The sequence below is a fragment of the Macrotis lagotis genome, chromosome 4 (genome assembly GCF_037893015.1).
Source record: "Macrotis lagotis isolate mMagLag1 chromosome 4, bilby.v1.9.chrom.fasta, whole genome shotgun sequence".
Lineage (NCBI taxonomy): Eukaryota > Metazoa > Chordata > Mammalia > Peramelemorphia > Peramelidae > Macrotis > Macrotis lagotis.
The window spans coordinates 91,047,217-91,063,004 of NC_133661.1; the positions used below are offsets into that span (position 1 = coordinate 91,047,217).

A 15,788-nucleotide genomic window follows, 5' to 3' on the forward strand; every position below is an offset into this window, starting at 1 on the left:
CTCCTAAGTCCAGGGCCGGTGCTCTATCCACTGTGCCACCTAGCCGCCCCTGTTGCAAAGTTTTAACAAATTTTCTTTTGTTTGCTTTTATGATAACTAAATTAAAATTGGGTCCCAAGGAAAATTCAGATTTACAAACACATCTTTTCTTTGTCGTATTTTATTTCTTCTAGTTTTAAGGTTCACTCTAAACAAATATGTATGGCTACATGCTCTCTAACATATTTATAACATCAAAGCTTATCTTGATTATAATAATTTAAAAATTAGTCAACAAATTGAAACAATAATGAATACCTATTAAAGTAATAATAAGAGCTACATTTTTAAATTCAGACTTTCCCCCAACAGTGTATATGTTTACATGTTTTTGGAATGCATTTTCCTATGCCTTTATTAACACACTGAAATTTCAGAGGGCAAGCAAAAGCAGTGAAGATTTGGGTTAAAAAAAAGTGGGCAGGTTAAAGAATGCATTAAGTAATAAAGTAAATAATCAGATAATTAAATAAAATACTCTAAGATGAAACAAGGCATGTATTTCAAAATGTATCATAAAATGTCTTTCTACACATGCCTTTAGATAGCACTTGTATTGTTCAAAATGATTATATTAGGAAAAACAAATTAGATAATGAATCCTACCTGATCACAGAAGATTCTACACTACTAAGTTCTGCATCAGAGACTACAGTTTGTCGGGCCATAGCCTCCCGAGTTGCAAGTTGTTTCTTTCTTAAACTCTTCAAATTGTGAGATGGTGACCACTCCTGTGAGGAAGAAGTTGAATAAGAGAAATGATAGTCATTCCCTTATTTACAAAGTACTAGAAAAGCTTTGCATGACTAACCCTGAACATAATTTACTTATTTTTTAAGAAAATATATTTTCTATTCTGACTTTAAATCATTCATTCACATAATAAGCATTCATTAACTATCTACTATAAGAGAAAAATCACTGTGTAGCTGTAGATACAAAACTCATCCACAATGAGTTCACAATCTAATGGAAGAGACAACATGCAGAGAACTGTATATAAATCAGATGTACAAAGGAAAATATGGCAGTAGTCTAAAGCACTACTGAGGACCAGGAAAGACTTCTTGCAGACAGTGGGACTTAGGCTGAAACTTAAAGGAAGTCAAGGAAACCACAAGGAGATCAGAAAAAGAATTCCAAGCATGGGGGAGAACCAGAGAAAATGCTCAGTGATTGGATATAGAGATATATAATACTCGAAGATCCTAAAATATATTGGATATAGAAACATGTATTTGGAAAAGCAAGAAGGTCAGTGTCAATAAATGGAAGAACAGGTGGAGGAAATGAGGTATGAGGAAAACTGGAAGGCATGAAAGGGGTAAATTACAAAGGGCTCTAAAACAAAAATCAAACCAAGAATTTTGTATTTGACTATTGAGGTATAGGAAACCACTGTAGTCTACTAAATAAGAATGACATGGTCAGTCAGACCTGTGCTTCAGGAAGATCAAGTATAGTAAGGATGGATTGGAGTGTAATTTATGGCAGACAGAACAATGGTTACTGTAATAGTCCCAGCATTAAGAGATAAGGGTTTGAATCAAGGTGGAAGCAGTGTGAAGATGAAAAGAAGCATATATAAGAGATAGTACAAAGGTAGAAATGACAGATCTTGGCAATGGGAGGAATGAAAGTAAGGATGACAACTAGACTGAGAGCCTGGATGACTAGGAGAACAAATGATACAATAAATTATTCACAAGGGTAAATTCAATTTACTTGTAGAAAACAAATTGCATCATGAATTTAAGTAGTATCACAAAACAAACTTCCTACATATAAATCCAATCACCTAGTTAACTGTCCAACTGTGAATGAAGCCACTTACCAAAGCAGTTATTGTAGGAAAGTTTTTTGACATTTCTCTCAAGAGTGTGCAGGTTCTGATATCCCATAACTCCAGGGGTTTATCTTTGAATACAACTGCCAAATACTGTCTATAACAAATTAAATTATTAATTTAAATATCACCAATTACTGATGTAAAAATTATACTATTACTGAATAGAAATATTTAAGTAAAAATATATAATACAAGAAAACTTAGGCCTAATATTCCTATTAAAAAAACTGTAACAACATCTTTAGGTCTCATTAATACTGACAGTAAACTTGTAACTTGGTGGCTTTCAAAAATGTTTAGAACCTAATGGAGTGAAAGGATGATCATGCATTTATTAGGCAATGACTGTACTAAACACAGGGAATTCAAATAAGATGCAAGGACAATATTTACTCTCAAAGCTCATGTTATATTTGGAGGAAATAATAGCCTTTGGAAAGAGTTAACTAGGTCAAGATGCTTTGGTTTTGTAGTTGCAGAGATGGGGAGGCAAACAAATATATCCTTCCAAAGATAGAGCTGATTTAATCATACTTCATGGTTCCAGAATTGGAGAAGGGACTGAGAAGCTTTTATGTGAATATATGACATTTCCTTTCTGAAAATTTAGAATTGTAGAATTTAGAGCTTATAGAAAAAAATGAGGTACAGTGCCAGGGGTATTAAGATAGAATCTTATCAAATTTATCAAAAAAAGGAACATTAGATTATTTTTAACTAAGATGAATACATTAAAATGACCCAATCTTCCTAATGAATATCATTTTGTAAAATGAAAAATTCTGAGAACCATCATAAACTTGATATACCAGTTAGTCAACAATCATTTTTTAATTGTGTGTTATATGCTAGGCACACTATTGAGCACTGGGGATTGAAAAGCACCAACGGTTTCTGGCCTCAAGGAACTAGGCCAAAACTTCACTGAGAGTTATCATATTCTAGTATTGAACTTAACACTTCAGTATTTTAGGAGAATGATGATTTCATCTGCTTAAGGTATTAGCAGGCAGTTTCATGAGTAGTCAAGACCCCCAAATCCATCATTAGTTGATAAACCTCTCTGAACTTATAAAACTATTCCTGATATGATAATCTGATACTGGGATCCTGCTAGAAAACATCCCAGCTTGACAGGCCTTAATAGTGTTTGTGCTCTACCAGCAAACAGGACAACTGTATATCAAAATTAAAAGGACCTATATGCTACATTTTAAAGAACATAAACACAACTCCAGGATACAATGTGAATACTAACCACAAGAGTTCTGAACATTTTATCTAGCTTTTAATTACAAATAAGTCCAATGCACAAGTCTTTTTTAAAAAGTGTATTATAGTTTCTTACTATATTCATTTTCAGTTTTAAATAAATCAGTTTTTAAAATAATTATTTGTTAGTTGCTAATATTTAAGACATCGTTTAGTTTAAAATACCATAAACAAAAATTAAACAAATGCATGAAATAAAAACCTGCTTGCAACTACTTAGGAAGTCCTAAAAACTGACTCAAACATATAATGACTTGTTCTGGTTCAAGTAACAAAGTATTGAGAGGCAGAATTTGAACTCAGATCTTCCCAACTCCAAGTTTTTCAATAGATAAGGAAATCGTTTAAATAATTGACTTGCTATGTTCAGTTACACAGAAAAAGAAAGTGGACATTTACTTTCAATTTCCAATTAAAAACACTTTCCAAGAGGATGAGGAACATTTAAAATAACAGAGATATTAGCAGAACATTTACCTTAATGGTTTTCAAAAAAAAAATGAAATTCTGAAAAAAAAAGAGGCCCTCCATCATATTGGGAGAAATCTACAATGAAAACTGTAGCAAACTGTTGCTATGATAAAGATATTTTCTGAGACATAATTACAAAACACATTTTTTCCCCTCCCAGAGTATCCTGAAAAATAAGATATAGGATTCTTTAAGCTCTCACTGTATTCATAATGAAATCAACATAAGACCCAAATATAATAGTACAATTGCTTGTCCATGCTGACATACTTACTTCAAATGAGACACTTTAATCATTTCAATGGCTGGCTCATCATTGCCCCTCTCACCACGAAATGCAATGCTTCTCCCTGTGGCAAAAATTTTATTTATGGAAGGAAGTCTGGAAATATGAAACTCTCACAAGAAGTAAACCAATATAAAAGATTAGTCAGATATACTTCTTTATTTATGCTTATCTTTGCTCATTCTATTTTTCTCTTAGCAAAATTTCTACTTCCTAAAAAAAAAAATTAAGTGGTAACATAAAAACTGATAGGTCATAAAATACCTAAATTAAAATAGCTAAAAAGAAGTACAATTTCATGGACAATATGGTCTTCATTTCTTTTAGTTTCTAAGCTTTCTGTATAAAAATCTCAAAGTGTTTAAGGAAATTTACCATCATATGAAAAAACTTAGATATTATCACTTAGATATTTGTCTATGCTTTATTGCCTTATATTAGATTTACTGGTTAAAAAATTTTAACATGAACCCACTTATAATTTATATATGTGTATGTGTGTGTGTGTGTATTGAACTACTGTTACAAGTGTTAAATTTTCTTGCAATTATTTTTTATTTTCCTCTAAAACTGCTGAAGGCCAGCTGCAATATTGCAAGAAGAAAAACAAAAAAGAAAAATCAAAGAATTTGAGAATTCTCAAAGTCTATCTGATGAAAACCATAAACTTCACTATAATATATGCAAAAATTGTCATCTAGTCTCTGTTTGAAGACCTCCAAAGAGGTCTTCTGAAAGGATGATGATGAAATCATCATTCTCCTAAAATACTGATGTGTGAACTTCAGTACTAGAATACGGTACTCTCAGTGAAGTTTTGGCCTAGTGCCTTGAGGCCAGAAACCGTTGGTGCTTTTCAATCCCCAGTGCTCAATAGTGTGCCGAGCATGTAACACACAATTAAAAAATGATTGTTGACAAACTGGCATATCAAGTTTATGATGGTTCTCAGAATTTTTCATTTTACAAAATGATACTCATTAGGAAGATTTGGTCATTTTAATGTAATCATCTTAGTTAAAAATAATCTTTTGCTCCTCTTTTGATAAATTTAATAAGATTCAATCTTAATGCCCCTGGCACTGTACCTCTTTGTTTTCCTCCTGAAGCAGCCTGTTCCATTGTTTCAAGATTTTCCTGATGTGGAGGCTAAAGTAACTTCCCTGTACCTTTCATTCACTAATCCAGATTCTACCAACAAGGCCTAAACAGAATAAGTTTAATTTCTCTTTCATACCATAGCATTTCAAATATTTAAAGCTAGCTATTATATTCCTCCTAAGCATTTTCTTCTCCAAGTTATGTATCTCCAATTCCTTCAACCAATTCACATAAGATATGAATACAAGGTCTGAATTCTCTCCACTTTTGTCCTGCTGCAATTAAGAAAACATAATCTAATTCCCGATAACTCAAGAAATTAAGTAATAGTCAACAAAAGTATATAGATTATACAATCAACATATATCCAATTTTTTTTTAAAAACCCTAAATTTCTTTTCTCATCCACAATGACAGATCATTTCACCACCCTTTTTTGAAATAAAGATGGCAATGATTTTAAAAGAAGCTAGCTATGCTTTCCTTGCCTCAAAAAGATTGGGGGGGGTGGAAATTGTATATATAATTATTCCCCCAAAAGCGATATCTATTTTAGAGATGAGTGAAGTAAAAGCTACAACTAGGCTTGTGTGCTTTTAATGTTTTCCTTACAATAAATGAATGCAGTAGGTCATAGATAATCATGTTGGGAGAAATGTATAAAAGAAAGCATTATGTATTAAGTTGTATAACAGCTTGGAAATTTGTGGAAAGAATAACTGAGGTCAGAAGTTCATGAAAATTGGAATTCTTACCTAACTATACTATTAGTTTCCTCATCTATATCATGAGGTGACTGGATTAGCTATCTGAATCCTTTCCAACTCTAAAATTATATGCTAAGAAACCGAATATTCAGGAAAAATAGTGCCCAGAAAGGACTTTAAAAGAGACATATTATTATTTAAAACCAATTTCTAAGAAATTACTAGTCTAAATTTGTTTAAAGTCAACAGGCAATTAAATACATACAAGAACAAGGCATTAATGCATGGTGCTAGTAATATTGAAAAAGAAAAATGATAAAAAAATTCCTGCATTTATGTAGATTGCGTGGGCAGAAGAGAGATAAACCTACAGACACAAACCTGTTGGAAGATCAACCAGCTGAAGCTCATTTCTTACTAATCCCAAGTTGTTGGGAGTTGAGGTAGCAAATGAAAGAAAACCAGTCAAACTTGTCCATTCAATACCCCTACAGAAATTTCAAACAGAGAGTCTGATAGTTAAAATTAGAAAAACAATCTGGAAATAACATTTTTACCCAAAAGAAATACATACACCACACACATATACAACACTCATACACAAACAAATAATTAAATAGTAATGTGACCTTTGTACTTTATAAACCCATTAACATTAATTTTCCAACATGGGAATTTTCCAACATTTCCAACCAAAATTATACCTCTATATGTAACAACAAAATATCTCAGTTATTAAGTCCACAGCAGGCAAGACATAGAAAGCAGCATGAATATTATAACACTATTTCATGGGGGCTGCAGTCAGGAAACTTCCAGGAACTCTCAACTGATTAAAAAAGAACATTTCTTGAAATATTCAGGCTGCTTAAATTTGCTATATTTGGGAATCTTACTAAATAAAGCAGTTGACTACTTATGAAGCTCAAAGGTAAAGAAGGAACAGGAAACATGTAGTAAGATTTTCATGAGGTTTAAGTAATCAAGAAAAAAAATCATAGGATCATAGATATAGTCAGAAGAGTCTTAAGAGGTGCTATAGACGTGAACAAAAAGCTCATGATATCATCCTAGACTGAGATGACCACTTAAAATACTCTATTAAGAAACAGATCAACAATTGTTGATTGTGAAACAGTCAGGTACAATATTGGGGTATCTGCAATGAAGAATACCCTCTGTATCCAGAGAAAGAACTGTAGAGTTTGAACACCGGCCCTGGAGTCACGAGGACCTGAGTTCAAATTTGACCTCAGACACTTAATAATTTTGTAGCTGTGTGATCTTGGCCAAGCCACTTAAACCCACTACCTTACAAAAACAAAAACAAATCTAGTTAAATAACTAAGAAAATACTGAATTTTCTAATTGTGTTTATCCATGACGTTCTATTTCTAATTATTAAGTAGAGTCATGATTTATCTATAGTTAGCTAAAGAGCAATTTCTATCTAAAAACATATACATTTATTGATGGATCAAATAAATGGTCTTTTGGGGGAAATATTTGATAATTTACTCCTATAAATACATACTATCACATTTAAGTAATGATTATTCTTGAAAGGAATACTGTGGCCTAACCATTCATTTATGAAACAGTTAGAAAACCAAGTAGAGAAGTTTATAATTCAAAAAATTTGTACTGCTCTCAATTTTTACATTTTTAAAACTTTTATATTTTTAATAATATACCTGCATTAAAAAAACAAGCAGCATCTTCCTGGGCATCATCATGCAATCTAAAATGTAAATGATCTTAAAAATGGCAATTTAGGGGAAATATGGCTGCACAGTGGACATACTTACTCAGTCTAGAGTCCCAAAATCCGAGTTCAAATGTGGATTCAAATCTGACTAGCTGTGAAACCCTGGACAAATCACTTAAACCTGTTTGTCTCAATTTCTCATTTGTAAAATGTGTTAGAGTGAAGAAAATAGTAAACATTCAGTATCTTTGCCAAGAAAAAGTCAAATGGCATCACAAAGAGTTTGACATGACTGAAAATGATTGAACAATAAAAATATAATATAATATCTCATGCATGGAGTAAGTCCTTGATTGTAGTTTATTTATGAGCCCACATAGAATAACTACTTTGGGAGTAGAATTGTACAAAGAAGTTAACTGAGTTCCTCCCCAACCCACTAAATAAAGCCCTCCAAAAAGATCTAGACTATATTTTAATCAGGAAATTCAAGAAAAACTCATAGTGAAAGATTTCTCCAGCCCAGGTCAGTATGGAAAACCAAGGAGGTTTATAAGGCATGGGGTGTGGGGTAAGGCCAAGAGCTTGTCACACAGAGTACTGTAGCACAAGGAACTGCCTGTGAACCAGGGCAAAAGAATATCCCAGATCTAGCAGAGTGTAGGAATGGATGCCAAATTACAGATCCAGCACTCACTACTCAGTTCCAAGTCAGAGGTCCAAGGAAAACTGAGGAGAAGATCCACGCCTAGGGATGGCACTCCCAGAAGAAAGACAGAAAGCTGTGGGTCTTATACTGTGAACTGAATGAGAAATATGTCCAGAAACAGCAATATTATTGCTTAAACCCCGAGAATGAAGAGGGGGGTCCCAGTTCTGGCCTTTAGCTCAGTCTAAAGTCCAAATTTTAGTAGAAATCTCAGAACAAAAGGGAGCATGTGGTCTATCACTGAACAAGCAAAGTTTTATAGCTGGCTGACAGTGACTAAATCCAATATCTATTGAAACTCCAAATGGGGAAAGGCCACAGACCTGTTGCTCAACTTCAAACCCACAACAAAAACTTACAGACAGTAGGCAGGAGAAAGGGTAGTGATCAAACCTTGCCCTCAATCAAGCTACTCTGAGAGCACTGAAACCTTGCAGGACCTCTGCTTGAGCTGTCCCTGAGAGCCTGCTACTTTATAACACCCAATCCCCAAAGTAGAGTATTCACCCCAACAGAAGCAACTTAGACCATCCTACCAGGAGGGCTGATTCTGGCACTCACATCAGGAACAAAGACAGGAAGAAAGTTAAAAGAATGAGTAAACAACAACAACAACAACAACAAACACAGTAAAAGGCTATTTTGGTAACAGGAATATTTAAGACATAAACCCAGAAGAGAATGACTTTATAGCATCTACAAAGCAAAGTTTTAAAACACACACATATACCCACAACACTCCTCTACCACACACACACACACACACACACACACACACACACACACACAAAGAAAAAACCCTTCAGTACAAAATTCAAGTAGAATTTCTTTTTTTTAGGTTTTTTTTTTTTTTGGCAAGGTAATGGGGTTAAGTAGCTTGCCCAAGGCCACACAGCTACGTAATTATTAAGCGTCTGAGGCCAGATTTGGAACATGGGCAAGTATTAACACAACTATCACCTTGACCATCATCTCTCCTTGGATCCTGTTTTATAAAGACTCCTCAGAGCCCTATACCCAAAAGAGTTTACTACAGCAGTATCAAACATCCAAATTTGCATCCAGTTCAGTCCCTCCCAGCAGTAGGTGAGGGGAGAAATGTCTACAGAGGAGTTCACTTTCCTTATCACCAATAGGAACTGCTGAAGAGAGACAACAAGAGCCCTGAAAGTGATAGGAGTCTTTGGACCACTGGCCCTGTTTCTAGTTCATTCCTCATAGCCATTATCTGGAGAGGCAGACCCTGTGAAATCAGGAATAGGACAGAAAAGCAAGTGTAGCTAAAGTAGTAAGGCCCTTTATGGAAAAGCAGGAGGTAGGGCCAAACCCTGAAGCCTTGAGGAAGAGAGCCCAGGGTCTTAAACTCAAGAGTCTTTGAAATAGAAATGCTTCCAGTTAAATGACAAATGGAACAACATCAGGAATAGACAAGATCTGAGCAGTAGAAATGACAATAAAGAAGAGGTATGACCATTTGCTCTTTCTATCTGAAGTACAGGTGTAGACACACTGTGTGAGAGTCATTTAGAAAAGGAACTCTCAAGAGAGTAAAGCCGTGTCTGGCTTTTCTTTTTGGCTGTTTTTTGTCTTTCGTTTTTGGCAAGGCAGTGGGGATAAGTGATATGACCTAGGTCACACAGCTAGGTAATTATTAAGTGTCTGAGGCTGGATGTGACCTCAGGTCCTCCTGACTCCAAGGCCACCACTCTAACCACTGTGCTACCTAGCTTTCATCATGTCTGGCTTTTCTATGTATATTCCCAAGATTGAGCACAGTGCTCTGTACTGTGTACAATTAAGAGTTTAGGAAATGTTTCACTCCTTCATTCATTTGAGCCTTTTCCAGTAACATGTGAACTAACAAAAAACACCCACCATTAAAAGTTAACTGAATGAATTAACTCTAACCAAAAAGGTCATTATTTTACAGTAAGTGTGGTTTATTTGGTTTCAATGTTTTATTAGTAGCACTATTTCTCATCACAAAAATGAAAGAAACACTAAACTGTCAACAAGGACTCGTGATTTTCACTGAGAAAAAAAAGGATGTGCCTTCAAAAATCATACAGTAATAAAATTGAGAAAGAACTCTCAATAGTACAACGTTCCATGAACAAGAAGACAATCAGGGCTCACTCGTGATTAATAGGACCATTAATTAAAAAATTGCTATTTTTAATTCACTATTTATAATGTATTAGTTCATGATATGGTGGGAAGAGTGGTAGATATGGAATCAGAAAAACCAGGTTGAAATTCCAGTTCTAATGTTGTCTAACACTTGAATACTTAATTGACCTCAACTAAATGTTATCTGCCTCAACTTTAAAATGAGAAGTTGGACTGAACTAGTTTCTCCAGCTCTAGACCTGTGATCCCATAATCAGAATATATTATTTGCTACTAAAGAATACTCAATATGGTTAAGAGATATAAAAGCTATCTTTTACCCTCCAATTTTAGATTTTTCAGTCTCCATTTTTTAATGCAATTTTATCTCCCAAAAAATGGAGCTCCCAAAAAGATATACTCACTTGACTTCACAAGAGTGAATACTTAATTCCTTGTGCAATAGTCCACTAGTAAGATGGTACACCAGTACAGAACCATTACTTGTACCTAGAAAAAAGGATGAAACAAAAAGTTTTAAAATGATCTTAAGTTCATTTCCAAATAAGAATAAAGAATTTTCCTTTACCTAGATTTAAATGCTTCTTAACTTTTCCTACCACCCCACTATTCCAAATTCTCCCCAAGAGAAAAATGTTCTTTTTCTTCCTCTAGCAACAAAAACAGAGGATTACCAATGGAGAATTGGTTCTCCAAAAAGTTTAAAAATATTAATTCAATGTACACCAAGACTTTATACCGATTCAAAAAGTTAGCTTTTTAGAAAATCCCCATATTGCTATTTGCACCTATAGGACTATAAAGTCCAGACTTATGCCATTTCTGTATTTACTTTTCATATAGTCCTTAATTAAGGGAAATTTTAGCATTTGTTCAAGCAGCTATTACAGAATTCTGAAGGTAATTATTACTAAGGTTTAATTTTTTATTTTTTAGGTTTTTTTGCAAGGCAAATGGGGGTAAAGTGGCTTGCCCAAGGCCACACAGCTAGGTAATTATTAAGTATCTGAGGCCGGATTTGAACTCAGATACTCCTGACTCCTGGGCCGGTGCTCTATCCACTGCGCCATCTAGCTGCCCCATAAGGTTTAAAATTTTAAAATAAATGCATTGTAAATAAAACTTTTAAAGCCATGGTCACAGTCCTAACATTTTAATAAAGAGTTGGTAAGCGTGAATGATAGGCAACTGTGGGTGATCTTCATAGAGAATGGGAAGAAAAGTCAAAGAAATCAAGGATAAACACTGCTTTGATTGACCCCAAATCCTAATTACCCTTCAAACTGTCCCCTTCCTAATTGTTCACTCCCTTTACATTTCATTCTCTTCCCTGCTCTTTATGATCTAGGTACTCTATTCTAGTTGTTTCTCCCATCTCCTGATTTCATGAGTTTGCACTGAAATGTCTCTCTTCCCCTCTACCTCTTAGCTTTCTTGGTCCTTTCCTGCTGGAATATTACCTAGGAGATTTATCTTCCTTCTAAATCGATTACATCTTGTATATTCATTGTTATTTGCAGGTCTTCTCCATTAGAATGTGAAAGTCTGGAGGGCAGGGACCAAGTTTGCTATCTGGCATATAATAAGTTATTAACATGAAAAAGGATAAAAAAATTCCACCCTACAAAAAATATTGATAGCAGCTCTTTTTTGTAGTGGCAAAGAATTGAAAATTAAGGGGATGTCTATCAATTGGGGAATGACTGAATAAACTGTGGTACATGTATGTGATTCAATACTATTGTCCTATAAGAAATCATGAAGGATGGGATTTCATTAAAGCCTGGCAAGACTTGCATGAATTGATGATGAGTGAAATGAGCAGAATCTGAAGAACATCGTACACCTCAACAACATCATGCAGCGATGATCAGCCAAGATGAACTTGTTGATTTCAGCAGTACAATAATCAAAACACAATTTTTAAAAGACTTGTGAGGGAAAATACTAGCCATATCCAGAGAAGGAAATGCTGACCAAAGTTTACTATCTTGAAGCACTGGACACTGTTCCCTACCCTCTTTTCCTGGATCCTCCTTCTTAAATGAATTATCTTGATATTGCTTCCATCTAGTTTTCCTATTACATGTCTGACCATTCACTCTCTGTCTCCTTTGCTGGTTCCTCATGTCAAATCTATTGTATTTCCCACTCTATCCTAGATACCTCTAATCACTAATCTCACTAGCTCTCATGAATTTAATTAGAATATCTCTGTAACTGCTTTTTTATATACTCTGTCTCAGTCTCTCCTGCTGCTTACTGGATAGCTGACATGGTTGTTCCTTAAGTATTTCAAAGTTAACTCAAAATTTAACTCATTTTTGCCTCTGCCCCAATCCACTCCTCTTCTGAATTCACTCATTTCTGTCAAAGGCACCACCATATTTCCAATCAAGAATGTTTACCACCATGGGATTATTCCTGACTCACTTTCACTCTAAATATCCAAGATTAGTTGACTAATCTTTTCATTTCTATCTTCAAAACCTCTCTCCCATCCCCTTTCCTCTCCATGGCCACTACCGTAGTTCAGAAGTTATCATCTCTTTCTTAGACTATTGTACACTAACAAAAGTCTCTCCCTTCTATAACTTATCCTCCACAAAACACCCTAAGTAATTTTCCTACAGTACACACCTGTCAGTTTGCAAACCCATTATACTGCAGTTGCTCCCTATTTTTTCCAGAATCAAATTAATTCCTCTGTTTAACTTTTAATATCCTTTACAATGTGGTTCCAGCTATCTTTCCAACCTTTTGAAATATTATTTTCCTTCTCTAATGCTACAGAGTTTAGCCAAACTTTCATTTCTACTATTCCTTATACAAGATAGTCCATCTTCTCTCTCTGCAACTTTGCCTGCCAAATCTGAAATATACTCTTTATCTTAATTCATTATCACCTCTTAATTTCTCGTTTCTTTAGAAAACCTGCTGGAATTCAGTGACATACCAATCAAACTATCAAATAACTATTTTACTGAGCTAGAAAAAATAGTAACAAAATTCATCTGAAGCAATAAAAGATCAAGAATAGAAAGGGAATTGATGAAAAAAAATGTAAAGGAAGGTAGCTTAGCTCTACCAGATCTAAAACTAAAGCAGCAGTCATCAAAACTGCCTGCTACTGGTTAAGAAACAGAGTAATGGATCAGTGAATTAGGACAGGTTCAAAAGAAACCTCAGTAAATGATTACAGCCATCTATTGTTTAACAAACCCAAAGATATCAGTTTCTGGGATAAGAACTCATGATTTGACAAAAATTGTTGGGAAAACTGGCAAACAGTATAACAAAAACTAGGCAGAAATCCACATTTCACACCCTATAACAAAATAAAATCAAGATACAGGATTTAAACATAGAGGGCAACACATACCACAGATAAATTAATAGACCTAGAAATACTCTATCAGATCCATGGAAAGTAGACAAATTTACATACAAACAAGTATTAGAGTACATTATAAACTGCAAAGTGAATGATTTTGACTATATTAAATTAAAAAGGTTTTGCATTAATAAAATCAATGCTGCCGAAATTAGAAGGAAAGAGGAAAGCTAGGAAACAATCTTCACAACTGGAATTCTGACAAAAGTCTCATTTCTATAATATATAGAGAATTACATCAAATTTATAATGTTACAAGTTATTAACCAATTGATAAATGGTCAAAGGATATGAATAGCAGTTTTCAAATGAAGAAATTAAAGCTATATAAAATCATATGAAAAAATGCCCCAAAATATTATTGATTAGAGAAATGCAAATTAAAACAACAATGAGGTATCCCCTCCCCTATCAGATTGGCTAAAATGAGAGAAAGAGAAAATGATCAAAGTTAGAGAGGTTGTGGGTGGATTGGGATATTGAAGGATCACTGGTGGAGTTGTGAACAGATCCAATTTTTCTGGAGAGTAATATGGAACTATGACCAAAAAGCAATAAAACTGTTCATACCCTTTGACCCAGCAATTCCAACTCTAGGCCTATATCCAGAAGAAATTATAAAAAAATGGGAAAAGTCCCACATGATCCATAGCAGCTCTTTTTGTAGTGACAAAGAATTGAAAATTGAGGGGATGCCCATCAACTGGAGAATGTTAAACAACCTATGGTACGTGAATACTACTGTTCTATAACAACATCAGGAGATGATCAACCTTGATGGAAGCAGCTCCTCTCAGCAGTTAAGAGAGCTAGGACAACTGTATTAGACTAGCTATGGACAAAACCCCAACCAGAGGAAGAAAAACAAACAAACAAACAAACAAACAAACAAAAAACTCAACCTTTCAGAATCTGATGAACATTTTGTAAAAATTATCTCTTATGGATCTCTTTCCCTTAATCCAATTCCTCATACTGAAAAGGACTAATCTGTAAACATGTTAACCACAAATGTGTATGCACAATATTCACCTGCCTGTTTACTGCTGAGGGGGTGGGAAGGAGGGTAGAAGGAAATTATGTAACTTAAAAATATACATATGCATATAGATAAATGTTAAAAAAAATAAAATAGATGAACTTTAAAAAATGTAATAAAAGCTGTTTGAAAGAAAAAAATCTGCTGGAGTGACACTTTTTGCATTCACTGTTTCCTAGTTCCCTATCCTAATTACTTTATATTTCTAAATAAAAAGAAAGATTTATTTATTTATTAATCTATCTATTTATTTATTTATTTGCTTGTCTATTCATTTGTTTATTTATTTATTTTTAGGTTTTTGCTAGGGAATGCGGTTAAATGGCTTGCCCAAGGCTACACAGCTAGGTAATTATTAAGTGTCTGAGACCGGATTTGAACCCCGGTACTCCTGACTCCAGTGCCGGTGCTCTATCCACTGTGCCACCTAGCCACCCAAGGCAAGAGATTTAAATCTGAGAACTATAGGTCAGTGAGCCTAATTTCAATTGCTGCCAACATTTTTGAATGCATTATTTAAGGGATAATTAGTAACAGTTGTAAAATGAGGTAGCAATCATAAAGAGGCTTTATCATGGTTTTAACAATAACAGATTATGCCTGATAATGCTTAGCTGATAAAAAACACTACATGGTACTTATGATATATCAGGTACTGATATTAGTAAGTTCACTGAAAACAGTTTCAGGTATAGTGTAGTTAGATCTGTATCAATAGGAGGGCATGACAGCCAAAAACCAATAAACCCTTAGGTGGCCCTAAGATGACAAGTGTTATCATGCTTAGCCAGATTCCTTCTAGAAGCTCTTTTAGAATATTCTAGACGGAATGATCTAAATAAGGATTATTGGGACCCCCAGATCATGCCATTCAAGTACTGTTATTATATCTTCCTATGGAAAAGTGCTGAGTTTATAGATTACAGAAGTTCTAGTAAAATTAACATAAAAAATCAATTTATTAGGCATAATTAAAAAGGGGAAAATAGAAATTTAAGGGATTCACTGATCACTTCTTTAAAAAGATCTCAAAAGGAAAACTTCCAAGAATTATTATAGCCAAATTCTAGAGCTCTCATGATT

General features: G+C 34.2%; 1 protein-coding gene across 3 annotated transcripts in view; it reads right to left on the reverse strand.

Moving 5' to 3' along the window:
- Positions 1-15,788, reverse strand: part of WDR11 (WD repeat domain 11) — a 124,844-nt gene that overhangs the window by 34,456 nt on the left and 74,600 nt on the right. For all 3 annotated transcript variants that reach the window (XM_074233510.1, XM_074233509.1, XM_074233508.1), the window contains exons 11-15: positions 10,677-10,761; positions 6,107-6,213; positions 3,906-3,981; positions 1,874-1,982; positions 646-770 (exon numbers count right to left, since the gene is read on the reverse strand). In XM_074233510.1, the coding sequence (XP_074089611.1) occupies positions 646-770; positions 1,874-1,982; positions 3,906-3,981; positions 6,107-6,213; positions 10,677-10,761 (502 nt within the window). The remainder of the gene's footprint in view (positions 1-645; positions 771-1,873; positions 1,983-3,905; positions 3,982-6,106; positions 6,214-10,676; positions 10,762-15,788) is intronic.